The following is a 27203-nucleotide window of genomic DNA, read 5'->3' on the forward strand; positions in this document are numbered from 1 at the left end:
CGCCACTTAGTGGCGAATGGCGGTTGTCAAATCGTCATATCGAGGTATCCCATTTTGCTGAAATAAACAAACGGGTTCCCCGTGTCGCCTCTAACAACAGACCGATGGGGCAAGGCAAGTTCTGTTAGCGAGCACCTATTAGGGCGCGGGGTGGGTGGCAAGTCCCACGCCCGGCCGCCTTTGTCTCCCCAGTCTTTAGGTTTACGGTACTCGTTTTTTTTTTAGACCGAGTCGACTTAGTGGGGTGGCGGGGAGGTGGGGGGCCCAGGAAAGTTTCAAATAGTTGCCCGTGAGCGGGAATGGAACCCGGGTTCGAAGGCGGAGTTTGTGCGCGTCAACCACTGCGCCACCGCTCCCCCTCCACGCCGTGGACGAGAGCCAGCCGGAGACGTGAGTCGCCTTCCACGCGACTCTGCACACAGCCCCAGGAGCCATGTGAAATTGCCTTTGCTCGTACTACCAGTGCCGGATTAGTAGCTACTACATATGTAGCAGCTACATATGTAGTAGCTGCTACATATGCACTTTCAAGGGCCCCGCGCTAAATGCTCTCAAGCTATCAATTCCGGCCCAGGCATTCTCTGCACTTGCTCTATTACTATAGTACTATACCGCCTTCAACTTTTACTGGGTGTTTAAGGTTGGCGATTTGTTGTATTGTCTAGCTGTATTGCAAATGAAAAAATACAATTACTTTACTATGCAAGTTAAACATTTGTGTTTTAATATTTTTGTTTTCATTCAGGGGCCCTTTTTAACATATCCTACAGCTTAATCCGACACTAGCTCTGACTATCTATGCTGTTGCTGTATCTGCACACTGGAGTCAACACTCATGACGAGGACCCCCCCCCCCCCCCCCCAAGGGAAAAGTGCTCGCGCCCGTACGAAGTCCGGCACGAGCACACGAGGTGGTGGGGGGGGGGGGTGGCCAGTGCCACGCCCGACCGCCTTTGTCTCCCCAGCGGGGGGCTCAGCGCTGTTGTTGGCGAGGACCGGTGCCACGTGGCAGCAGGAGCAGCAGCGGCAAGTCGCCCTTGGGGCGCACTGAGCGACCCGGAAACAAACACCGACTGGGTGGTGCAGCATCACTGCAGGAGGAGCAAAGAAGAGAAGCAACAGCATCATCAGCAGCAGCGTCAGTCAGCGGATGAGGCTTTCACGTATCTCTCTCTCTCGAAATTTGCGTGTCATCTTTGCGCAGTGTCAATGCTAATCTTCTCTGTATCGTTCCAGTTTTAGTAGATGTACTGCCGGAGCAAGTCTCTCTCTCTCTCTCTCTGCCTGTGGGTGACTGCTGCCTTCCCGGACTTGGCCGTCAACACCGCTGGCCATACTCACTGCTGCCTGCTACTCATACTCACTGCTGCCTGCTACTCATACTCACTGCTGCCTGCTACTCATACTCACTGCTGCCTGCTACTCATACTCACTGCTGCCTGCTACTCATACTCACTGCTGCCTGCTACTCATACTCACTGCTGCCTGCTACTCATACTCACTGCTGCCTGCTACTCATACTCACTGCTGCCTGCTACTCATACTCACTGCTGCCTGCTACTCATACTCACTGCTGCCTGCTACTCATACTCACTGCTGCCTGCTACTCATACTCACTGCTGCCCTCACTGCTGCCTGCTACTCATACTCACTGCTGCCTGCTACTCATACTCACTGCTGCCTGCTACTCATACTCACTGCTGCCTGCTACTCATACTCACTGCTGCCTGCTACTCATACTCACTGCTGCCTGCTACTCATACTTACTGCTGCCTGCTACTCATACTCACTGCTGCCTGCTACTCATACTCACTGCTGCCTGCTACTCATACTTACTGCTGCCTGCTACTCATACTCACTGCTGCCTGCTACTCATGCTCACTGCTGCCTGCTACTCATACTCACTGCTGTCTGCTACTCATACTCACTGCTGCCTGCTACTCATACTCACTGCTGCCTGCTACTCATACTCACTGCTGCCTGCTACTCATACTCACTGCTGCCTGCTACTCATGCTCACTGCTGCCTGCTACTCATACTCACTGCTGTCTGCTACTCATACTCGCTGCTGCCTGCTACTCATACTCACTGCTGCCTGCTACTCATACTCACTGCTGCCTGCTACTCATACTCACTGCTGCCTGCTACTCATACTCACTGCTGCCTGCTACTCATACTCACTGCTGCCTGCTACTCATACTCACTGCTGCCTGCTACTCATACTCACTGCTGCCTGCTACTCATACTCACTGCTGCCTGCTACTCATACTCACTGCTGCCTGCTACTCATACTCACTGCTGCCTGCTACTCATACTCACTGCTGCCAGACTCTGGGCTACAGGCTCGGCCGCGTTGTCACCCCGCAGGTGGCCGAGGCGGCGAGGGAACAACTCCGGCGACACGCCGCCGTCCTGCGCCTCCTCCTCCTCCTCGCGGTGCACCTAGCCTGGCACTGAGCCACGATGGGGACGAATCCCGAGAGCGCGGATCTCCCTCCGGCCACCGACACAGCAGGTTCACAAGTTCGGCAGCCAACACAGCGTCTTGTCACTGCGTCTTGTCACACAAAGACCCCCCCCCCCCCCCCCCGTGTACACTTAGCAGACTGTAGGGGCAAGTGCTGTTAGCGAGCAGACACGTGTGAAGGCTACCGGCACTGTGGCACACGAGGGGTGGGTGGACAGCACCACGCCCGGCCGCCTTTGTCTCCCCAGTGGCGATGTTTTTACGCATAGCACCAGGTACTCATTTGAGGCTGAGTCAACCTAGGGGAGGGCCCAGAACCGGTTCAGATAATCGTCACTGTGGTGTTGGTCGTGAGCGGGAATCGAACCCGGGTAGCCAGGTTCGTAACACTACAGACACAGACACACACATAGACACACAGAGAGAGACACACACAGAGACACGCGCACAGAGACACACAGAGACACACGCACAGACACACGCACAGAGACACACACAGAGACACACACACAGAGACACACAGAGAGACACACACAGACACACACAGAGACACACAGAGACACACACAGAGAGAGAGAGACACACACACACGCACAGACACAGACACACACACAGACGCGTACGCGTGTGCCGCCACTGTTTAGTGGGGGCCTGCGTCTTCATGGCCCGTGTACACAATCGAGTGCAGTGCAGTAGTTTGTTGGGACAAGCAATACGCGTGGCCCGAATAGTGCGTTGTGTCAAACAACTCTTGCAGTGCAGTACTGCATTGTTCACCGCATCACGTCTACGTTACACGGCCACACACACACACTGCGTTTCTCGACGCTGTCGTTGTGTGCAGCCTACGACTGGGATGGATTGTCAATATCAGCTGTTGTTATCGATGAGTGCAGAAAGATAAACAACGCCAGTGTGACTTGATAACTTTGGCCGGTGGCTTCAGTGCACTCGCATCGCAGTGTGCGGACATCGTCTTGACCAAGCCTGTAGCCATGGAGTCAACATTGGGGGGGGAACCTAATATTCCAGGGGGTCTGGCCCCCCCCCCCCCCCCAGAAAAAAAAAATCTAAATTTGAAAACTAATTTCCAGCCTAAAATATAAAAAAATTCAATAACACATAGGATGGACTTTTTATTTATTTTTACAATAATGTCTAATAGTGTATTGTATTACATGGCTCTGTTTTTTACATTTTCTTGTTGCATTGTATGTAATGGCAGAGATTAGGAATTAATAAAGTACAACCATAATCACAATCATATAAACAGAAATCTATTTTATAGCAATATATTGGGGGGGGACATTTTGAGCATATTTGAATATTGGGGTAGATGTGTCCCCCCCCCAATATTTATTATAATTACGGCCTTGGTCTTGACACTGGCCTCACGCATATACCGACGACACACACACGGTACACCCATACCCAGCACTTTGTGTGTGTGCACACTTCATGCTGTACACCATCGGATTGAAGCTTTGTACAAGCGCGGCCATCATAGCCCTCCCTGCACACCGCAGCAGTGCCAACAGCGTCTCTTGTAGCGACTAAAAGTATATCTTACGACTCGGCATTACATACACATGGGCATTTAAACTGCACTGTGTTTGGTGTCACATGCACACCCAGGTCACCACTATAAAATGAGACCCATTATCTAAACGGGTCTCTCTATCTATCTCTGCCAAAGGAAATGCAAAGTCGAGAGATGTTTTTCTGTTCCCCATTTTCCACGTCCCGAGTCGCGTCTGTCGTGATCCAAGCCCAGCAGATGCACAGACCGCACCCCCCCTCGGGTGCTGCATTGCAGTCGGGCCTGTGTCGACTTGCACGCAGAGCCAGCAGACGCCACGAAATAAATAGACTGTGGCTGACCCCACCCCACATCCCCCATCTTCCCAGCCATGGGTTATTATTGTTTGCAGTTGTAAACTTGCGGACACGCCCGTACCGGGACACCCCTGGAACAAAATAGCTTAGTAGCTCATCGGATTCCACCTACAGTCTAAAGAATGATTCGGATTGAACTCAAAACAAACCATGGCTTGATCCATATTCTACCAGACAAAAAAAAACCCCCAAAAACCTTAACCTATTCGTCAATAACACTACCTAAAAAAATATGTACTGTATATAAAAGGCGACGTTTTGGGTGATGGCCCTTCTTGTTTTTGTGTTAGGCCGTAGATAATTTGTTTTTTGTGAAACGTGATATTAGGAGGCAAAGGCATCCACTCACCCACCAGCTTTCCTCGCCAAAAATGCGTTGAACAGATTTTGTACCGGTTCATATAAATGTTCAAAAAACAGTGTGAGATGTGCAGTCGTGCAATGAAAGCAACACGAAGAGAGATGCTTTTTAGGTTTAATGTCACTCAGGAGCCAAAGGAACCTCCTCCATATGAAGTAATCTTTCTTGTAAAAGTCGTTTTAAAAATGGGAAAAAAATGCTGCCTTTCAATCGTTCACGTCACTGCCGGCGGAATTACCTCCACTAAAGGAAGCTCTAGAAGGTACGGTATTTGGCCTACTTTTTCCACGTGGGCCAAATGTATTGGAAAAGGTAACAGTACCCACGCTTAACCCCACTGCACACGATCTGCCAATTGAACGTGATGCATGAGAGGAATGTATAGGTAGCATTAGTAGTTGTGCAGCGGTTCACTTACCACCTTGACTGCCGCGGTGGCGAGATGTTAGCTACCTCGCCTGGTGTACAGGAGGTTGTGGGTTCGAACCCAACCCTGACGCCTGCTGTATATTTGGAGTTGGCACCTTTGCCCCGTGGTCGCTTGGATTTTTCTCTGGGTCCTCCGGTTTTTCCCTCCACGTTTAGAAACATGCATTTAGAGTATTTGGCTGATTTAAATTTCCACACGATGATAAGCCGCTTCGTTGAGATATCTTTTGTGGCCAGGTAGCTTCTGAAAACGAGCTATGTCACTCAGTGGGCCTTACCTGTTAAAATAATGTAAAAAAAGTGTAGTTTTAGGTTTAAATTTAGGGTCACCAATTCATTTCAGAATGAATTGTTTTTAAACGTTACCATCACATTCGTTTATTTTTGAGTGTTCAACCTTTAGTTGGTTATCAAACAAAGCGCTTGAGTAATTATTGTAGAGTCTAGCAAGGGCTCATTATGATCAGAAAAATCCAGGATCAAAGTATTTTGTTATTCAGTTTGACCTATGTGTTACATATAATCTTGAACCTCGCTCAAACTGCTGACCAAAATTGAGAAAATGCAGGGGTAGAGGAGTGGCCAATGGGAGAGGGGCAGGGCCAGTTGGGGAGTGGGTAGAGGTGATGGGCAGAGAGGGCAGGGCCAATTTCTAGGTGAGTGACATCTTGTGAGTTGCATGTGACGAATGAAGTTCCCATGCATAGGATAGGGCTACCCTCTAGTACTGTAGAGGCGGTCACGACACAACGTACCGGAGAGTGCTGTGGAGTAATCAAATGAGTGGACGATGATTTGGAAATAATTCTCCGTCGGATATCTAATTGCATGCATGACTAGGGACCACGTAGCAGCTGGTGCAACTATCCCGACCCTGATGCTGTATATTTGGGGTTTGCGTGTCTCTCTGTCTGTGGTGGTGTGAATTTTTCTCCAGGTTCTCCTCCGGTTTTTCCCTCCACATTTAGCATGTCCACGTGATAAGCCACTTTGTTGAGCTATCATTTGTGGCTAGGTCACTTCTGAAAAAGCTTCGTAGCTCAGTGGGCCTTACCTGGTAAGATAAAACATAGTTTATAGTTTCATGGCATACATCTCAAATTGTTCTGCGGAAGAAGCTCTCTTGCTTGTGCTCCTTGTTTCGCTTGATGCATTACAGCTACGTGCTTTGTGACTCGCCGAATTCTAGGTGGCACACGGATTCAATGTTCTGCAAAAGGTGGACCTCATTTCCAGGGCTCGGTTGACACTTTGCGCTGTGTGGTCGATGCCGTCTGTAGTGGCCACTCCTCAGGGAGAACTTGAGCGGCCCACGATGGAGGGCCTGCTCCAGCGAGCCAACGAGCAAGATGCACATGCCCAAATAGAGGTGAGCTTGGGGTTGGAAGGGACTTCACTGCATCATGGGGCACCGAGGTGGCGAGACGTTAACTAGCTCACCTGGTGTGCAGGAGGCCGTGGGTCTGATCTCGACCCTGACGCCTGCTGTATATTTGTAGTTTGTGTGTTTCTCTCTCTGTCTCCCCGTGGTCACGTGGATTTTTCACGGGGTCCTCCGGTTTTTCCCTCCACATTGAGAAACATGCGTTTCTAGTATTTGACTGCTATAAATTTCCATGTGATAAGCCACTTCTTTTGGCTAGCATTTGTACCTATGTTGCTTCTGAATTAGAGCTATATACCCCAGTGGGCGTTACCTGGTGAAATAAAAAACGTAAGTAGTTTAGTTTCAAAACAGTTATTGTACATATTTTGATCTATTGATCGTCATTATGAAATCAAGTTTTCTTACAAATCATGCTCACATTCAGAAGGGCGTAACGCCAAGTAATTGAACGCCGCACGAAGATGGCATCCAGGGACTTCCGTTGCTGGGATTGGTTGGCCGCGTCGCAGCCATCCGGTCAGCCAGGTGGTCACGGTGCACGCACGATGGGGGTGGAGTCACAGCGGCTCTCACCTGTGTGTGACGACGCTCAGCAAGGGGTCGGTTTGTCTTCATTTTGTTGGCCAGCCACCGTTTTTTCCCACTGGGTGGCACGGTTTTCCATTGAACTTCATCCAACCGACTCACAAGAAAGAACAGCCTAAGTGCGCGCGCACGCGCCTAACGCCCACTCGCGCGCGTTTCCAAACTCGCACAAACTTAGAAGGTTGCCTCGGCCACCACCGAGGCTGTTTGGGACTGCCTTCTGGATACGGATGAATGTCCCCCACTATAGTAGCTCAGATTTCACACTTGGGATGTTATCCTGGCCTTGGTTATGCTTTTGGGTTCTGGAGATCGGTGTGGAGCCCTTAGGCCCCATCACTCCCCTCAAACCCAATCTCCAGAGAGCTCCACCTTTATCACGAAAGTGACCTCTTGCACCACCTCCACCGTCCACCAGATGGGGCACCCCACGTCACCTCGCCACAATTGAGCACTTTGCCAGATGTATGTATGTTGAACTTCTTTCGCACTGTACGTAGCCAACTGTGCTAATCGGAGGTGCGGGGGAAGGACAACGAACTAAATCCAAAAAGCAGTTCTAAAGCAATGAGTTTTCAATCTGGATTTAAAAGTGCACAGCTCCAGTAGCTTCCTAATATCGGAAGGAAGACCGTTCCAAACGGCTGATGACTCGCCAAACGCCGCTGCGAAGATGACCGGAGTTCCCGTGATGATGGTTTATACTCCTTGACGAGATCAGCAAAGTATAGTGGTTCATTTGCGGCAAGCATTTTATGTGTAATCAGTGCGACCTTATCATGTATTTGTTCGGCAACCGGAGGCCAATGTAGCTCAGCGAGCACACGGATGGACACAGTCGGATCTTGCAGCGCCCATCACGACACGTGCCAATAACTCAACACCATCCAGGACTACAGTTCACCAACGCTTCACTCACCCGCCCCCACAGACGGAAGGGTTCCGCTTCAACACGTTTGGCAGCACACAGTCGCACCACTTCCTTCTTGCCACAGGGGCCAGCTCATGGCTGTCCGCCTGATGATGCTAGTTGTAATTACTGGCGACACGTGAAACTCCAATTGTAAATGTTGTGGGTTTACTCTCCAACACACCCGTGTGCTGAACCAGTAACTAATTGAGATGTTTTGTTTACGTGACAAACCTTACCAATTTTCTTTGTCGGATGGTGGCAGGTTTAATGACATATATTCACGCGATCTAACCCAAAAGCTTCTTGTGCAAAATAGTGGTCGCGAAAGCCTCCAGTGTGTTAAAGCTCCTCCTGCTCCTTGTGTTGAACCCCGCCCTGCTTCTGCTCTTGACCCTACTCCGATCTTAACCCTGATCCTGACAGCCACAAATCGACACAGGGATTCCCTATCACTTCAAGGACCCTGGCTTACAGCCTATTAAACTGCACTATATCAATATGCACGGTGACCGTTGAGCCGAATCTGCCCAGCTTCAATCCCCCACTGCTCCGTTTCTCCACTGCCGGGAGTTGTTGGAGTCTCCAGGTCCTGTGCTTGCTCTGAGCTCTCTTTTTCAACACAGCCCAGAGCCATCTCTAGTGTTTGAACAGCATGCCAAGCTGACCAGTAGTGAGGAAGCAGTCAATCCCCTGCTCGGGAGACGAGTCATTCCCCATCCACACGTGCAATTCCAATGAGTGATACTGGGAGGGGCTGGGTTTGGAGGGTGGGGCTGAGTGGGGAGGGGCTGGGTGGGGAGGGGCTGGGTGGGGAGGGGCTGGGTGGGGAGGGTGGTGCTAGGTGGGGGCTGGGTGGGGAGAGGCTGGGTGGGGAAGGACTGGTCACCCCGTGGTGCCCTTATAAAACTCAACGTTTAACCTACTCACGCCGGCTTGTGCCCGCCCTCACAGTCGAGCATATTTGCGGAACACACCACGCCGCCGTTGACCTTGGCCATTGACCGAGCAACCCAACGTTCCTACCAGCTCCCTCCGCAGGAATGTGTTACTGTCGGCCGTCGCATTGTTTGCACTCTTCCTCTGACATCGACCGTGAACCTCGCGATGTTCACCCCAGGTGGCCAAGCACTACTTGAAGAAGGCGGTGGAGTCGGGCAACGAGGATCACAACAGGACTGCCGTCGGGTGGCTGATCAAGGCGGCCACCGAGGGGAAAAAGGATGCCGCCAACTTGCTCCAGCAGTGCGTGCGGCTCAACAAAGGTGGCCACGCGTCGCGTCACGAGCGAACCCCCATTGGCGTTTCTCCTCCCACGTGGAGAAGACACACACACATTGAATAATGAGTTTGATTTAAAGCTTTCGTGACTGCAGGGATTCATATTCTTGGTTATTTCGATAAAGTCACGTAGAAGGGAAAAACAATAAAATAATATTTTTACAGCCACATACACACAAACATTATATGGCTACAGAGGGAGAGATACATCATTTAATCATATTCTTGGTTATTTTGGTAAAGTCACGTAGAAGGGGGTAGTGGTGTAGCGGTTAGCCCGCTGTGCTACGAAGCTGGCGACCCGAGTTCGATTCCCGCTCATGGCCAACACCAGTGACGATTATCTGAACCGTTCCTCGGCCTCCCCTAGGTCAACTCGGCCTGAAATGAGGACCTGGTGCAGTGTGTAAACATCGCCACTCGGGACACAGACAGTCAGGCGTGGTGCTGGCCACCCACCCCCTCGTGTGCCGTGCCGGCCTTTATAGGTGCTCGCTAACAGAACTTGCCCCTACAGTCTGTTAAGGCTATACGGGGATCTTTGTCTTGTACGTTAAACGTCTTTTGCACCATACGTAGCCAACCGAGATAATCGGAGGTGCAGTTTAAGAGTTACTGAGGCAAATATGAAAGCAACCTTATTTGAAGTTACATTTGTTAACTGCCAATTTTAATATTGCCCAACCTGATTCCTCTTCATAAGTGTCACCCCGAAGAGGCACCGTGTGGAATTTAGATTTTTGTAAAAAATGTAAGTTGTTTTCTCTCACACGATCGGTGATTTAGCGGTATAAAGCAAATCATGCGTCCTATCTGGAACCTCCTACAGCAGATAAGCCACATGGATGTATGTTGAACTTCTTTCGCACTGTACGTAGCAAACCATGCTAATTGGAGGTGCGGGAATGGCCAACGTGCAGCGGGCACGGTGTTACACCGTGTGACAGTTCACTAGCGGGGAAGGGGGAGCTATTACATCATCGCTAGAATGTGAATTGTTCGGTCTTACCGAAGAGTAACAATCTCATCCTGTGCTTGTAACCCTAACACGCCCATAGGGTTGGGCCCTGATTAAGAAATCACAATTTGACGGCCCATGTGTTCCACAAAGTGAAACAACACCAAGTTGTGTATTCTATATATGTATCAGAAATACGAAAAAAAACATTCAAAATGTTGTCTAGCCCGACTGAGAGGTTTGTTTTGCCTCTTTAGTCACTAAATACAAAGAATAGCCTTGAAGTGTCCAGTGTGTTGACCACTGCATTGTGCTCTTTCAGGGGCCGTCTGGAATGCTCTTCCTTCCGATATTAGGAAACCACTGGAGCTGTGCACTTTTTAACTAATTTCTTGAGAACTACTTTTCGTGTTTAGTTTGTTGTCCTTTCCCCGCACCTCCAATTTAGCACGGTTTGCTACGTACGGTGCGAAATAAGTTCTACGTACGTACGTACGCAGTTCCAAGTGATGGCATGAGATGAGGCGAGGCGAGGCGCTTGTGAGTTGCGCGGCTCACCTGTGTCCCTCCAGGTGAGTGCACATGTACTGCGTGTGCGCCATGCTGCTCTGCTGCCCGCACGTGGCCACGTAGGCCTCGAGTGGCACGGCGCTGGAGATACTCGTCCACCCGGACACTCAGAGTCACGACCCCCCCACCCCTCCCCCCTCCCCCTTGTGAGTGTCGTCCAGTGGGGTCGGTGCTCTCGGCTGGACTGACACATCTCCGTCACATTATCTCCTGATTTACTCGCTGTTCATTCTTGTTCATTTCTGCAGTCGCCAACCTCGTTCACTCCTACTTTGGGAATCGGTCCCTGCTTTTATGTGAAGGCCTGACCACTGTTACAGAGTTTGGAGACGCAGTTGTGGCAATGACGCCGTATAGATTTTAACAATTATTGTAATTATTATATTGCGAGTAAAATGCTCCTCGCAAAAATTGCTCAAACGAAAACGTTATCTATTCGTCAACCAAACATTTACCCGCTCCACGTTTTGCCATTACCGTTGAGTGTGACGTTACACTGATGGTTATGAGGACGAGGCGGTTGGTATATGATCTAAATGTTAATTTCTCTCGGAGCCTTAAGACGTCTGAATGCTTCAACGTCAAATGTGGCTGTAATTGCACCTAACGACGAATGGTGTTCTGTCTATTGTGCATGTCTCCCTGGGGTGAACTTTTTTTCTCCTCACATTAATACAACGTGACAAGTCTGCTGTGGCCATTGCCAGTGATGGGATTTAGCGGAATTAATGCGTAAAAGAAACGGGCGGCTTTAAACCCATTAGTGGACTATGGCGGCAGAGATTGCATTGGTTACAGTGTATACCAGAGGCGATTGAGAAGTTGTTTGTGATAAGTGCTAAACAAAGTAATGAACGGATGCGGTGAACCGTTATACATGGAGCTAACTCATGCACACCCAGTTGTGTGAAAGTATATACACGTGCAATAAATGGACATAAATGTTTTTGTTCAGTGATGCCAAAAGATATTTTTTAGAGAAAAATCATTTTATCTGCACTTCCATTGAGAAGCTCACCAAAACCGTCACGGTGATCGTGATGAGCAGCACAATTAAGGCATTTGTGCTTAGTAACTTAACCATGTACATGATGAGCAGAGCACACCTCTGCCAGAATATATCAACAGTTATACCGTGTCCCTTGTCACTATTTACCAGGTGCCGCCAAACACCAAATCCACACACATTGTGCATGACGCACACTCGGTTCAAGTCCTCATTTTAGTGTCTTTCTGAAATCGCACAAAAGCTGCCGGTGCTTCGGCCCCTTTGTGCGATACTTGTTAGGCCAACAGCGCCGTTCTTAAGCCTGCGGCGTGTGTGTCTGTGTTTAATGAATTACGTGTTAATTATATAGCGGTTATATTGACGAGCAGAATGGCAGCTGCTGTGGCAGAGGCATGATGGGTTATTGTCCTCGTGAGGGAGCGGAGGAGCCGTTTGTTCTGATTGCCCCTAAACGGAGCACGCTTAACCCTCGGCGAGCACACTCTGTATGCCTCTATGAGCTCCGCGGGACATCGCGTAAATCAGCGCACGCCTCCCCGTTGAATACTTCAGTAAAAAAAAATAGCTTGCCCACATGTGGTATGTGAAGGGGCAGAGGCAGGATTTATAAATGCTGGGGGGCACAGGGCAGATCAAGATTATTTACGTGTGATAATATGCGACTGCCTGCATTAATTAATCTGCGTGTTTGTGTACACACACACTGAATGTAAAGTAGTGGGTAGCGGAAATGTAATGCCTAGCGCAGAGCACTAAAATCCTGGCAACCTGGGCAGAATTGCTGGTATTGCCCTAAGTGTTTATTTCATCATCAATAACCACGGTATTGTGATATCGTGACGCAGATTTCAGTTTTTGGCCCTTGCAATTGAGCCGATCTCTCTGCTCTCTTGCTAGTTCGACAACTCCGTGTGATGCACTCCTGAAACCGGAGACTCGCGTTTGATCGCTGCAAAGATCGACAGTCCCGCTCCTTCCGCTTACACTGTTAACACTGCCTCACCGAAGCCAACACTGCCTCACCGAGGCCAACGATGTCACTATTTATCTCTCTCGATTCCCTCTCCAGTTCAGCAAGGTTTGGTTCTTCAGATAGAGCACGTGCTTTGTATGTGTCGTTGATTGAATACGATAGCAGTCTGGAAAACGAGAAAAGAACAACAAAAATGAGTGAGAATAAATAATCGGAGAGCAATATACGTAATTGAGGACATTGTGGCAAGCGGTTGGAGCACGACAGCAGTGAAAAGGAGGTTGATGATTGGCAATTCACAGATGGTCGGCTTCATGCAGAGATATGTAATTCGTATCTCATGACAGAGATAGACTTTTACAATTAGTGGAGGAATGTTATGCAGATCTCTGTAGCAAAAGCAATCGTATCCCTGGATTCACACTGTTATCAGACAAAGAAGAAAAATGACCAGATATTGTAATTGAAAAAGTAAGCACTGCCCATCTCGGTATGAAAAAAGGGAAAGATCCTGGACCAGATGCTCCGAATAAGCATCGTCAAGTAAGTGGGACCAGTTGTTGGAACATCATAAACAACCCTATTTACTACATTTTTACACAGAAATTAAATATGAGAATTGTGGAATAATTCCTCATTAATTATTCGATACATATAGGGATGCTGAAACTGACCTGAATTAGAGACCATTATTCTCTTAATTACACACACATATATATACAATTTTTTAATAAATTATTGGAACCGGAATAATGGATAAATTAGAGGCCAACCAACCACGTGCGGAAGACGATTATAATTAGAATATATTTCTACCAGCAACCACGCAGCATAGTATCAATCTTATTCTGGAAGGAACTCGTGAATATCAATTATCATAACGCCGAGCGTTCGTAGACTATGAGAAGGCATTTGACCCACGGTGAAAATTGATGCAGTCGGTCTGGTACAAAACAAATCGTTATTCTATCCTTAGCTACAAACAAGCCAATCGGGATGTAGTTGTGGAAATGCTAACGGAAATGCGCCATCATGTTTACTTCCCGTGCTATTTTATCGCGATGATCCGTGGAGTTTAAACCCACTCTCTCTCTAGATTTGAAGCTTTCGTGACTGCAAGGATTCATATTCTTAGATTTTTTCGGTAAAGTCACGTAGGTAAAACATTAAAATTAATAAAAGTAAAATAAAATAAAAATCACGACGTTTCGGAGGCAACACAAGCTTCCGTCTTCAGGTGGAACCGTCACAGCCCGACAGCTGTATCAAGTAAATGAGAGATTACAGGAGATACCACTCCGTATATATAAGTGGAGTGGTATCTCCTGTAATCTCTCATTTACTTGATACAGCTGTCGTGGCTGTGACGGTTCCACCTGAAGACGGAAGCTTGTGTTGCCTCCGAAAGTCGTGATTTTTATTTTATTTTACTTTTATTAATTTTAATTTTTTACCTACGTGACTTTACCGAAAAAACCTAAGAATACCACTCTCTCTCTCTCTTTCCGCTGTAGCCCTCTCGTCGTGGCTAGCAGACCTCTCGACGTTGGCATTTAGCTCCTGAAATATTGTTGCCACGCGCAAGAAGAGAATAGAAATGTCATTTATCCGCTTTGTCGCACGTGACAAATGATGTGATATGCTACCGAATTCATTGATTTCTTTTACAAAAATGGAATGTTATGAAATGTTAGGGCCAAGCATTTGCTAGTGTTCAACGTAAAGCAATTATGCCACATATGGAAAGGCTAAAAAAAAAAAAACACCGTCATTAAATTACATTTAATAATTGAATTTTTAAAGAAGTCGGTGTATCAATGCTGACCTTCATGGTTTCGGTGTAGCCACGTAATTTCTGGCATATGTTGGGAAGCCTGAGAGGGCTTAGAGAAGTGGAATCGTGAAATATATTCCTAATAAAGGCGAGCTTATGGGCTCAGACACCACAGGCCTCCTCTGAATGCAGTGCAGAGTCTAGTCCTTTCATCTCGAAAGCCATCCTACGTATGGCTGCATATAAAATTAGTCCTCATTATTCACTCGGTCTCCTATTGACCGATATGTCAACTAGAAAACGTCTCTCTCGTCTCCAAATACCCTTCGCTTGCCTATTTAATTTCATTTGCATACAGTCCATCTATCCCACTCCAAAAAAATATCACTGCCACCTCTCACCCTCGCATCGATCTAGATTCTACACATCAGGAGGTTGTCACTTATGGTCTGGCATGGCTTTCACAATGCCCTTTGTGTTTAGAATGTTGCGGTATATTTACATATAGTACGAATTTTAATGCTGTTGATAAGTGCATTCATTCATTCATCAGCAGGCATTCCACCCATACCCAAATATTTTGTGATAAACGGGCATTCCCAAAGAAAACGGTTCAGTTTTCAAACCAATGGTGTTTTCTCTCGCCTGTATCGCTTCGATGTGCCGTGATTGATGGGGGGACGGGAGGGTGGCATATGCCCTTCATGAACGCAGATGATGCGAAATGAGGTAAACGGCGTGTTCCTGTTTGCGGGTGTCACGCGGCGGTGGCGTTGCAGGCGCCGCGGTCACATGAAGAATGGTGGCTCACCGTTAGAGTGGCGCTAGCGTTTGCGCTTTAATGAAGCCGGCTTCAATCAAGGCGCGCGTGTGCGCGCGCGCGCGCGTGTGATATTTAAACCGGTTTTAATTGATATTTAACCTTTAGCCTCAGATTTTTTTTTCATCTCGTTAATGGACACGTGATATAATCGAGAATAATTGGAAGGTAAAATGTGAATAGCGTTGTTTCTAATGGAATATGGAGGAAATGTGCAAAAGGTTTTGTGCTCCCGGGTGTCCTTGTGCAGAGCGAGGTTTTTTATGGGTCGCTCTGACAGCAGTCACGATGTCACATCATTGGACCTTCTAGAAATGACAACATAAGCCACGGCCTTTCACCCTTCAAGAATATATATTATCTCAATCTCTGACGTGTAAAAAGCTCTTTGTGCAGCTCCGCAAACTAATGAGCAATATTAAATGTATCCTTCTACCCGGTAAGCCATCGGAGGGAAGAGACCAATATAAATATCAATATAAATTTAATTGGGCTTCTTTCGTACCTTCGTGATGGCACATTTCTGTGGCCCGGTGCCTTGAACGGTGGGACTTGGTGGATCATCCAGAGATGAGATGCCTGGGAAGGGTCAATACAGTAGGTGTTTGCACAGAGGATCCACAATTTTGGCATTATGCCCTCATTTTGGGTGCCACGGTTGTGGGTTCGATCCCAACCCTGACGCCTGTATATTTGGAGTCTGCATGGTCTCTCTCTCTCCCTGTGGTCGCGTGGATTTTTCTCCAGGTCCTTCGGTTTTTTCCTCCACATTTAGAATCGACACGCGTTTAGAATATATATGGCTGCAGTAAATTTCCACACGATAAGCCACTTCATTGAGCTATCATTTGTGGCCAGGTTGCTTCTGAAAAAAGCTGCATATCTCAGTAGGCCTTACCTGGTACATAAAAAATAGTTATTTTTTTATTTTAGATTTGCATTTCACAACATTTTATGGTATCATAACTTTAAAGGGACATTTTTACGCCTCCATTTTTTTCTTCTTCCTCGTATTGTACGTCCAACGACGTTTTCGTCCACGTGTGCCGCCGCAGGCATTTGCGCGGAGAACGCGGAAAAGGCGCGCAAGCTGGCGCAGGAGACGGACTTCGAGCGCTCGCTGCGCAAGGCCGCGCGCCGCATGGCCGCCTCGCTCAACCCCAGGAGGAGGCCCCAGCGCAGCGCGGCCGCCACCGTCGCCGCCGCCGCTCCGCCTGCCGACTCGCCCAGCACGAGCGAGCCCGCCGACTCGCACGCCGGTGAGCACCCACGCGGCCTCGCGGCCTTAAACCGCCCGGCGGCTTCACCGGCTGCGCGCGGGCGTCGTCTCCGTCCGTTGCCTTGTACACCGTACCGTCGACCACTGCTCTTGGGGTAAAAAAAAGAAGCAAATATTAGGTTCTGGAAGCTCGTGCTGGATTCTGGATTTGCATCCGTTTCTGATCATTAATCGATGTTCTCCGCTGCTAACTTTCACCAGCCTCATTTGGAAACAAAAAAAATTGGAAACAAATGAGGCTGGCTGTGAAGATCAGTGGGGAGGGGGTGAGCGGTAGGAGGCGAGAATCGAGCGGGAGGTAAGAGTACGGGGCTCAAATGAGACGATGAGAAGACGGGGGGGGGGGGGGGGGGCACAGGGTGTGAGCTCGAGGAGGAGGGTGCAGGGAATTGGCGAGGGATACGGCGGCGGAGGGCTGATTGCTTCGTGAGCTCAGAGTGGGTGGGGAAATGGGCTGGTACGTTATCCCCAAAACGCTGGCCGCGTCGCACAACTGCAAATGAACAAAGAAGCGAGTGCAAGTGCGCTGTTGATCACATGGACACGTTAGAATCGGAATCTTTTATTCTTTGACTGGGGGAGGAATCTGATGAGCTATGAAGCTCTTTGTTTCCCACAGATGTCCATTGTGGGCGGGTCAGCGAGTTACAACAACAAACACAATGCAGTACAAAGAACACAATCGGAGTGCAAATTTGAGAAAACGGTAAGCAAGTCACGAAATATAAGTGAATAAACAAATAATTATTTTTATAAGTCAGATACATTAAGCTTGGGCAAGGCCGCAAAAACCACAACAAAACAGTCCCAGACCGCACAATGAAAACACCCACGCAGCAGTAGTCCCTTAATAAAGTGGCACATCAGCATTGACCTATCGATACACAGGTAGCTGAAGCGCAGTCCGTCGCACGCGTGCTTGCCACCTTGACACTGCGCACGCACTCCGCGCCGTTGTTGGGTTCTGACAGAAATTGCCGCGTTCACACACCAACTCGTAATGTTGCTTACGGTGCATCGTATCCAGTAGCCCTGGGGCTTCCCCCGTTCCGCAGTATTGCGGATCGCAGGGATATTTTTGCGCGCGAGCGTCGGGGCCCGTACGGTGGGTGATGTCGCGCACGGACGGCATCTTCCCCGCCGCAGAAGCCCGCTGGCTATAGAAGGGAAGCTCTAAACGCTCTACTGGCAGAGGTGCCCTGTGTCACGTGACCCCGTTACAATCGTCGCTTTTCTTTCTGCGCCAAGCCGTTAGGCCGAGGGGGGGGGGGGGGTGTCTGTCAACTCTTGAGGAAAGTTTGAAGATTCACCCCAGGGCACACTCGGCCACATGCCGAGCCACTTGCAATCACGCTCCGCTTGGCACACGTTGGGAAGATTCATCCGAAACTCCACCCAGTGCTTGAAGCCTCAGCAGTGTCGCCTGATATCAACCTTTGTTCTTCAGTGGGAGAGGGGCAATTACTTAGCCCGAGCAGTGGTAGAGTCTTGCATGTGAGTTTTGCTTTATGTGCTGGCGTGCCCCAAAAGCTTCTATATGTCACACCCCATGGGCATAGGGAATTCACTCTTAGCCCAATGGATTGCCAATTAGCACGGTTGGCTACGTACGTTGCGAAAGAAGTTCAACATACGTACATACATCGTACAGGGCTCCTGTTATTCGTGAATTTGCATCTCCTCCCTGTGAGCCATCATCTTTACCACTGGAAAATAAGGCGCATACAGTACGTCTAAATATCTCACCTTGTTGGGGGCCGTGGGGGTGGCCTTTTGCAGCAGCAGCAGATTGACGGTGGCTGTGCCGTCAGCCAGGTGGTGCTCATTTTAAAGACATCACGCCAATGTTGAGGCATCAGACCGTGTTCGTTTTCGAATTCACAGCTGTGCGTGCGTGTGGTCACAACCCCCCGGCGCGCTACCAACTGAGGTGTGGCCGAACGACATTTGTTCTGCGGGCGACGGCACGCCGCTCCCGGGTTACCCGCGGCAAACGCCTCACGCGCCCGCCGCTCGCAGAAGAGATCTTCAGCAGCGCCTGATGTTAGCGTTGTTGGAATACGCATATTTATAAAAGGTATAACAAGCGAATTGAGGATGACGCTTCGTATATACTGCGAATGAGATTTCATTGTTTTAAGGTCACAGAAGCAGGTTTGGTTCGCCACCAGCAACCGAGCAGTTGGCTGCCTGATCGCGCTGTGCACACACACACACCGTGGCCAACACGGGGGAATAATTCCGTGATTTGAATTCACGGGCGGTGACATTTTTAGCAAAACCACGGCGCGGCCAATTTACGACGTCAGCCCATTTGCACGCTGAGATTTATGCACGTGGGTCGGCGGAGGTATTAAGGCGTACCCGGTCTGTGTCCGCATTTTTAATTGCTTCGTCCATCCGATGCCTTAGATGTCCCCGAGGGAAACGGGGAGAAGCTTCGGCAGCATTTGGCACCCAGTGTCTGTGCCGCCGGCCGAAACGCACCGGTCTGCGCTTCTGGTGAGTGTAGTGCGAGGAGCAGGTGGCGGGAAGGAGGGGCATGCGCATTAACCCCACGGTCGCGAGATGTGAACCACCTCGCCGGTACGCAGGAGGTCGTGGGTTCGGTCTCGACCCTGATGTCTGCTGCATATTTGGAGTTTGCATTTTCTCCCCGCGGCCGCATGGTTTTTTCACCGGATTCTTCGGTTTTTCCCTCCACATTTATAATCTATATGCGCTTGGAGCGTTGGGCTGCTATGAATTTAAACGTGATAAGCCACTTCGTTGGGTTATCATTTGTGGTCAGGTTGCTTCCGAAAAAGAGCTATATAGCTCAGTGGGCCTTACTTGGTCAAACATATTTATAGTTATTTACAAAGTATACGCGTAAATTGGCACGAATGTTCTATTCCTGGCCACGGTAAAAACCCACCCATGGGAGAGAATGGGTAACGGGCCTCTGCAATATTTTGCGGAGACGAAAGTATGCATAAATCCGAGCCATTGCCGCTACCCTGAACCTAGACTTCTTACATAAACCATGATCACAGTCGAAACTGTGTCCTAAGCACCGTCCCTAATGCCAATGCTTACTCCACACGTAACCTTGGCCTTACCCCTAACACTGACTTTTGCTCCGACTCACTTCTATTCATTGCCTAACCCCAAACTAACCATAGCCCTTAGTCTTATATTCCAGTGAGTTGGAGGCAAGGTTGGTGGCTCATGCAGAGATGGAACCATGACGTGGTGATACCAGCCTCTGCAGCATTGAAGTGCCTGTCGGGAGCAGCGCAGCAAACGGGTTGCTGACATTTGATCGTGCTGTGTGCGAGTCTTCTCACGTACAAAGTGCTTTCTCTGGGTACTTGGGTTTCCGTTCCTTGTTGCTAGATACTCAAGAAACGAATTGGGCAAACGTCTCACGCAGTCGGCTCTCTGTTAACGGTGAAGCTCTCTTGGGCAAAGATTTTAAATGATTATATTTTAATACCGAACATTAGTCCCACCTACCCAAGTGCTAATCCTAACACTAACTATAGCCCTAAACTCCGGTCCTACGCTAAACCATGAAAAATACGACACGAGATTGCAGGACTGTCCATGCCAACATTCATTAACTTGACAATGAATGCCATCTTTGTCCGTGTAAAATAATAACTACGCAAATAACGTAACATGTATGTTCACCGGACAATTCACCGAATGCCACTGATGGTCATGTTTAACAATCTAAACTCTACAATGAGTTGATGGCATTGTGCCAACATTTATTGTGATTTATTTTATTTCCTAGAAAGCACGTAAGCTTGACTGATCAGATTAAATAGCAGCTGATCAAAAACTCAGTTCTGGCATTCGGAATATTTGCCAATATGTGTGGAAAGGAGCCCAAATGCCCGGAAAAACCCACACGTGTAGTGGGGATAACCCTCAAATGCCGCACATGTCAGAAACTTGCTTTTGCTTGCTGCAATATCTCCCAACAGGCACGACCTCACTGCCCATCAGGTGGGTACCTCACACCCCACGACTCCGTCTTTGTGTAATCCACCAACCCCACCTCCAAGCCATTGAATTCCAGTCGTGCATCACGCACCCGGAAGAGCAGCGTGTCGGTGCAACGCCTCAATGGCGTCGCCCGTAAAGTAGCGAGCGGCCGTATTCGGCGTGGAGATTTTACTTTCGTCGACAAATCTTGTCACTCAAATGCGCCGTCATCATTAAAACTCAACGTACGGTTAGACAATTATAAACGATGAGAAATAAATAAATATATTTTCTTACTATCTCCAGTGTATGTGTGTGTCATGGCCGCAGCTGCTGTGTTTGTTGGGTACACTTTGTAAATGTTCAGCTGGGGCGAAATTCAGCGCAACTGCGAGTTTAATGTGGCACCCACACCTCCCATCTATCACGCTGAGCTGCGTTTATTCCCTTAGATCGGCCTGCTTTGTGACACAAGTCAAAGCGTCACTAGCACTAAAAGAAATGTGTGGTTACAATGAGCCAAGCTGGGGGTCTTGAGCCACTGGCGAAGTTCCACTTTACTACGGCGTGAACTGCACTTTAATGAGAGCAACTTCTGCTAACATGCCTGGCGAAATCTCACCAGGAAAGCCAAAATCAGAATCTTTACTTACCCTGGATAAATCGGATGAGCTGTGAAGCTCTCTTTCACAGATGTCAGAAAGTTACAACAACAAACATTCTAAACACCGATAGGAGGAATGTTAAGCAAATCACAAAACAACAAATATAAAATAGATAAAGTATTTAAGTTAAAATTGCATAAGTTCACCAATTCGCCAAGCTTAGGCAAGGCAGCAAAACAACGACAACAACAACGAGTCCCAGACCACGCCAAAAGAACACAGTCCCTCAATTAAATTGCACATTCAACTTGCACTAGCGATACATGGGCAAGGATGAAAGTCACATTGGCAAATGCAGTTGTACCCAGCACTAATCTTCCGCTTCACGATATTTCTTGAAGCAAGGTTAGTGCTGGAGCAATGCTCGACTGAGTCGACCCTGGCTTCTCAAGCTCCCAGTCCCCAGTTTTTACCCTTCGTTGTGATGGACTCGTCGTGGATACATTCCAATGGTTCTGTACAATTCCAAATGTGCTCAGTGGTGCAATTTTAATCCGTGCCAACATTGAGTCTCGCATAACGTGGTCTGCATGCTGAATCTGAGTGGTGGCATGTTTTGGAAAAAGTCACCGTAGGATACGTCATGTTGAGCCACAGTCATTTAATATGATGTATGTATCTTCTTGGTTCTTTTGGTAAAGTCACGTAGAATGGAAATAACAAAATAAGAAAAATAAAACATAATAAAATAATATTTTTATTTTATTATCTTATTTTATTATATTTTGTTTTAATTTTATTATTTTATTATTTCCATTCTACGTGACTTTACCAAAAGAACCAAGAAGATGAATCCCTGCAGTCACGAAAGCTTTAAATCGAAATTTAATGATGTATGTATGTTAGACTTCTTTCGCACCGTACGTAACCAACCGTGCTAATCGGCTCCCAACCATGGTGCACTCATGGTTGGGAGCCGAGTTTGATCTCGGCCGTGATTGGCACGAGGCACCGAGGGGTAATGTCTCAGGTTGCCGCTCAGCCCAGGAACGGTCCAATTGTGTGCTACGATTATTTGTATGGCACGGAGTCCAGTGGGCTTAAGTCACCATGCCCCCCGCCCCCCTCCATACCCTGCATGACTATGGGTGAAAAGTACATGAAATTAAACAAGTTTTAAGATGGGTTTTTTTTACACAGGATTGGTTATTATCACTTCAGCAATTGTTTCTTGCTGTGGTTGTCCCACCTGATGACGGACGCTTGTGTTGCGCCCGAAACGTCGTGATTTATTATTTTATTTCTATTATTATTTCTATCATTTTTATTATTTATTTCTATTATTTATTTTTACCTACGTGACTTTACCGAAAAAAAATCTAAGAGTATGGTTATTATCAGTAAAAAAATAAAATTCCCAGCCATGTTTTAACACAAACACCAAACCCAATCCTGTGTAAAAACAAACATTCGTAAAACTTGTTTCATTACCGAGCCATGGCTATGGGTGAAAGTCAATCCTGCGTAAAAAAAAAATATCGAAGTCAGGCAAGCGACGCAAGGCCATCATCCCACCTCTGCGTGGACACTGTGATATCTCTTATCGACGGGCTCCGGATGCAAGCCTCAGGTGACACCAGCGCGGCGCGGCTTGAGGAGTGCGGTCGGTGTTTCGGGTGCCGGCCCTGCTGGCGAGGGCTGCCATGGGAACTGAACATCCGTGGGGGGAATTAAAAAAAGAGCTTTATAACTCATCGGATTTCTCCAGGATGAATAGAGACTCTGTTTTCTGAAAGCGGCAGGCCCAGCTGGCCCAGCCCGCGTCTGGTACCAAGGCAGCACGGCCCCCCCCACCCCGGCGGTTGTGGACACGTGACGTGGAGGTGTTTTACGCAACAGCTCACAGGCCTCATTAGAGCCCAAGGGTCTAATTTTCTTGTTTAAAAGGCAGCATTGTAAATCCTCCCGTGTTAAAACGCCACGGGATGTTAAATGCACCTGATTTAGCATTCACGAGTGGTTCCCCTGTAGAGGAAGTGAACATTTCCATCGTGACATGCATGTACGTATGTTGTAGTTCCTTTGCAACCGTACGTAGCCAGCCGTGCTAATCGGAGGTGATCTCCGGTTCGTATTCGACAGACTGCTCGCACAGCAGCCACCAGACTACATTCCCACACTGTTTTCCATGTCCCATCAAGCATGAAAACTGTATCACTGTCTATTGAGATTTAGCCTCAGACGCCAGGATGATCATCTGTAATATATATTTGATTTATATATATATTTAAGTACATTAATGACCAATATCCGTAATATTTTTTTTGGGATTAGATCACGTAAATGTATTTACACGATCTAACCCAAAAATAAAAATAAAAACTATATTACGAAGAAATGTGATTGTTAAAAACAACATTGCTTATTGTTCACAGTTACATTTATGAGGTGTTTTTTGGGCCACTTCTTGGTGACCTGACTGAGCTCATCGTTTTCTCACTGCACGCGAGTTCCTGATTTGGTGTCACCGTTTCGCTGACAATGCAGAAAGGATCTGGCAGCCGTCTGAGCCATCTGAGCCACCTGAACAACACCATCCTTTTACCAATTAACCAGATCGTAACAAAAAACAAAGACTTGCCTTGTCCTTGAATTAAAGCATTCATTGAAGTTCAATAGATTGAGGTTACACTGATGGCTGTAAAAGTGTTGAGTGAAATCGCATGCCTTTCAAAAATGTGTCTTGAAAAGTCGAAGGTGTGCACCGTTTCAGCATCTGGATGTATGTTTAACTTCTTTCGCACCGTACGGAGCCAACCGTGCTAATCGGATGTGCGGGGGATGGACAACAAACGAAACACAAAAAGCAGTTCTAAAGAAATGCGTTTTCAACGTAGATAGTTTAAAAGCGCATCGCTCCAGTGGCTTCCTAATATCAGAAGTAAGAGCGTTCCAGACGGCTGCAGAATTGCATCTGAAAGCGCCGCGGGATGCAGTGACCGTCTTTGTTCGATGCTTAGCCAAAAGCCGCCACTGTGAGTATGACCGGAGTTCACGTGATGATGGCTTATGCTCCGTGACGAGAGTAGAGTTGTGTGCCCAGATCCCCAGAGCCTTCGCCAGGTGTTCTGATGCTCGGTGCTCGCACAGCTGTCTTTGTGATTCCATCTTTAGTAAAATCAAATATTTCTGGTGCTGCTGAAAGACTTAATTCTACTGTGAGCTGCTGCTGAGGTCATCTTCCTGAGGGTGCCACGGTGGCAAGATGTTAACTACCTCTCATGGTATACAGGAGGTCGTGGGTTTGATCCCCTGACCCTGATGCCTGTATATTTGAAGTTTGCGTGTTTCTCTTTCCCCGAGGCCGTATGGATTGTTCTCCGGGTCCTCCTCCCTCCACATTTATAAACGCGCGTTCCGAGTATTTGGCTGAAATAAATGTCCACGCGATAAGCCACTTCGTTCAGCTATTATTTATGACCAGGTCGTTTTAGAAAAGTAACTAATAGTTCAGTGGGGCCTTACCTGGTGAAATAAAAAATAATTTAGTTTATAGTAACTTCCTTACTTTTTCTATACTTTGCACTCCTATCGTGTTTTTCTATCGTTTGTTGTTATAACTTTCTGACCTGCCCCTACTGGACATCAATAAAAAACAAACTTCATAGCTCACCGGATTTCTCCAGTATAAATGAAGAATCCGATTCTTTTGACCAAAACTAAGATAAACAATTTCGTTCACGTCGTTTGCGGTGCAGTTATTGAAGGCTCGGCTCCTGACGTCGTCAAACTTACCGGATGTTTGTGTTCACCGTCCCCTCTCTTGTTCCGAGCGCAACATCTCGATGGCTCGCAACCGTGGCGAAGTGAGCGGCGAGCGTTCACTCGCTCGCTTTGACCCCAGCAAAGGTCGCCTTTGGCGTCGTCGCCATCTATCTCGTGCAATTAACGACAGTGCTAGCCCTCGTTTCGTACTTGTTGAGCTTTGGATTGTTGCGTGCCAGCTTCTCATAAAGGTTCAAATTTATGATCTCGCTTGTAATGAGCGAATGTCAGCGGCTGAGGTGCCCTCTAATGAATTGAGAAGAGATTGATCGTCGGTCGTGGCTGAGTGAAAGCGTAAGTATACTCCGTCCGTGAGGGAGATAAGTGAACGTTTGATTGTTGTAACGTGAATAACATACGAAAGACCTTGGGAACTATTTGAGGGGATTACGCGAACGTGCGTATAAGGTGACCCGATTGAGAATGATGAAAATCTATATTTTTTTAATGCATAACCCTGACTGTTGAGTGAATGAACACCCTAATTTGTGAAAATGGGAGTGGGTGAGCGAGTTAATGGACACATTAGGTAATTACTTAATCAGGAAGATAATTAGCAATCGCCTTTTCGTCCCGACAGACGATGCTGGTGAAGTAACGGAAGAGAGGAAATTCGACAGGCAGCAGAAAATCCTGCGAAGATTCATGAGTTTCCAAGGTATCGACCTTCACCGGACACCTCGTACCAACAAAAGCTCTGTGCCGGCCCGATTCTGACTAGTGCTGTAAGCTGCATGGCCGCTGTGTAGCAGTTCCATTCTAGAATGTAACCCGTATCCCACATTCCCTCTGCCGATGACCGCATCGCTGGCAATGCGCACCTCCGATCTCAATCTGGGGGGACGAGCGTGGACAACGCTTGGATGGGTGGCCACCAAGCAGCACAGACCGGTTTGTCGTGGACGGCTGTGAGTCCGTGATGCATGGTGGGCACTAGGGGGGTGGTGCAGCAAAACCCATTGTTGTGCTGCACTGCTAAGCTCCTGCCTCTGTAATGCCCACCGTCGACGGGTCCGCACTAGCTGGCTGTGAAGTGGGTAAGGGCGTGCCGTGCGGTACTGGTTGGCCTGCACGTGCTGAAGGAGGAGGCTGTCACATGGCTCTGTGGTTACGTAGGCCGACATCCACGAACAGAACATTGACATTTTTATTTAATTATCTATTTTTCTTGTTTATTTGGTGCCCTAATTGTGTGAAAGTCATGTGTAAAAGCATTTTCTGAATATAAACTCCACTTTGACCCACACACGGCATGGGGAGGCCCACATCTAGCAGCAGATTGACCAAAGGACAGCACATGTGCGTATACCTTGTACCGAGGGCTGTTCATACGGAACAGATATTACTAACAGACGCGGCATATCCATAATGGGGGGAATTCACACGGCGTACGCATTTGTGGCTTTTCGATCAGACAAATATACATCGCGTGGCAAAGAATATCCCTTTTGACCGTCCAATGGCGACCGAGAGGGTGCATTTGTCTGACTCCTCCACCGGGGATGGTAGATTACACGCAACCGTAGCCAGCCAATCAACGTTCATCGTCTCCTGCACACGATGCCCTCTTACACGACGCTCATGTCGGGGGTGAAGCCCAATGTTTCCGGGACATTGACACGATTTTTGGACTGCGCGCAGGCATGGCAACGGGGACGAAAGATCTGTGCACGGACGACCTCCTGGACATGACCAAGGGCTACCTGAGCGGCGCTTACGCCCGGCCGCCCATTCCCCTGGTCGCTGCCGGGGTGGACGAGCCAGAGATGGACGGACCGCTGGACGGGTCCCAGCCGGCGCTGCTGCCCTCCAGGGACAAGGTTGGCGACGTGACGCGTTGTGCCGCCAGGCGAGGCTCCGCAGGAGCTCAGTCGGTGGTGGTGTTGCCCGTTGTGTGTGTGGGTGGCAGCGATGGCTAGCGCGCCGCACGATGGACCCGGCCGCCCTCGGTTCAATTCCCTGCTCGTGGCCAACATCGGTGGCGATTTATCTGAACCGCTCCTGGGTCTCCCCCCTACCCCCCCCACCCCCCATGTCGACTTGACGTTGTAAATGAATGCCTGGTCCGTGTGTAAACATCCAAACTGGGGAGACAAAAG

At 48.3% G+C, this 27203-nt stretch overlaps 1 protein-coding gene and 1 non-coding gene across 2 annotated transcripts in view; one reads left to right on the top strand and one right to left on the bottom strand.

The window, feature by feature from the left end:
• Positions 1–1158: 1158 nt before the first annotated feature.
• Positions 1159–1262, bottom strand: LOC133345723 (U6 spliceosomal RNA). The gene has a single exon (XR_009755474.1). It is a non-coding gene; the product is annotated as a U6 spliceosomal RNA (small nuclear RNA).
• Positions 1263–2282: 1020 nt separating this feature from the next.
• Positions 2283–27203, top strand: part of LOC133345639 (wolframin-like) — a 41310-nt gene continuing 16389 nt past the window's right edge. Inside the window, 7 exon segments of the mRNA XM_061556582.1 lie at positions 2283–2515; positions 6434–6522; positions 9156–9300; positions 16476–16679; positions 19112–19201; positions 25685–25762; positions 26746–26924. Of these exon segments, the coding sequence (XP_061412566.1) occupies positions 2464–2515; positions 6434–6522; positions 9156–9300; positions 16476–16679; positions 19112–19201; positions 25685–25762; positions 26746–26924 (837 nt within the window). The 5' untranslated portion in view covers positions 2283–2463.

Source organism: Lethenteron reissneri, chromosome 22 (genome assembly GCF_015708825.2).
Source record: "Lethenteron reissneri isolate LAM-NWPU_2019-01 chromosome 22, ASM1570882v1, whole genome shotgun sequence".
Classification (NCBI taxonomy): Eukaryota; Metazoa; Chordata; class Hyperoartia; order Petromyzontiformes; family Petromyzontidae; genus Lethenteron; species Lethenteron reissneri.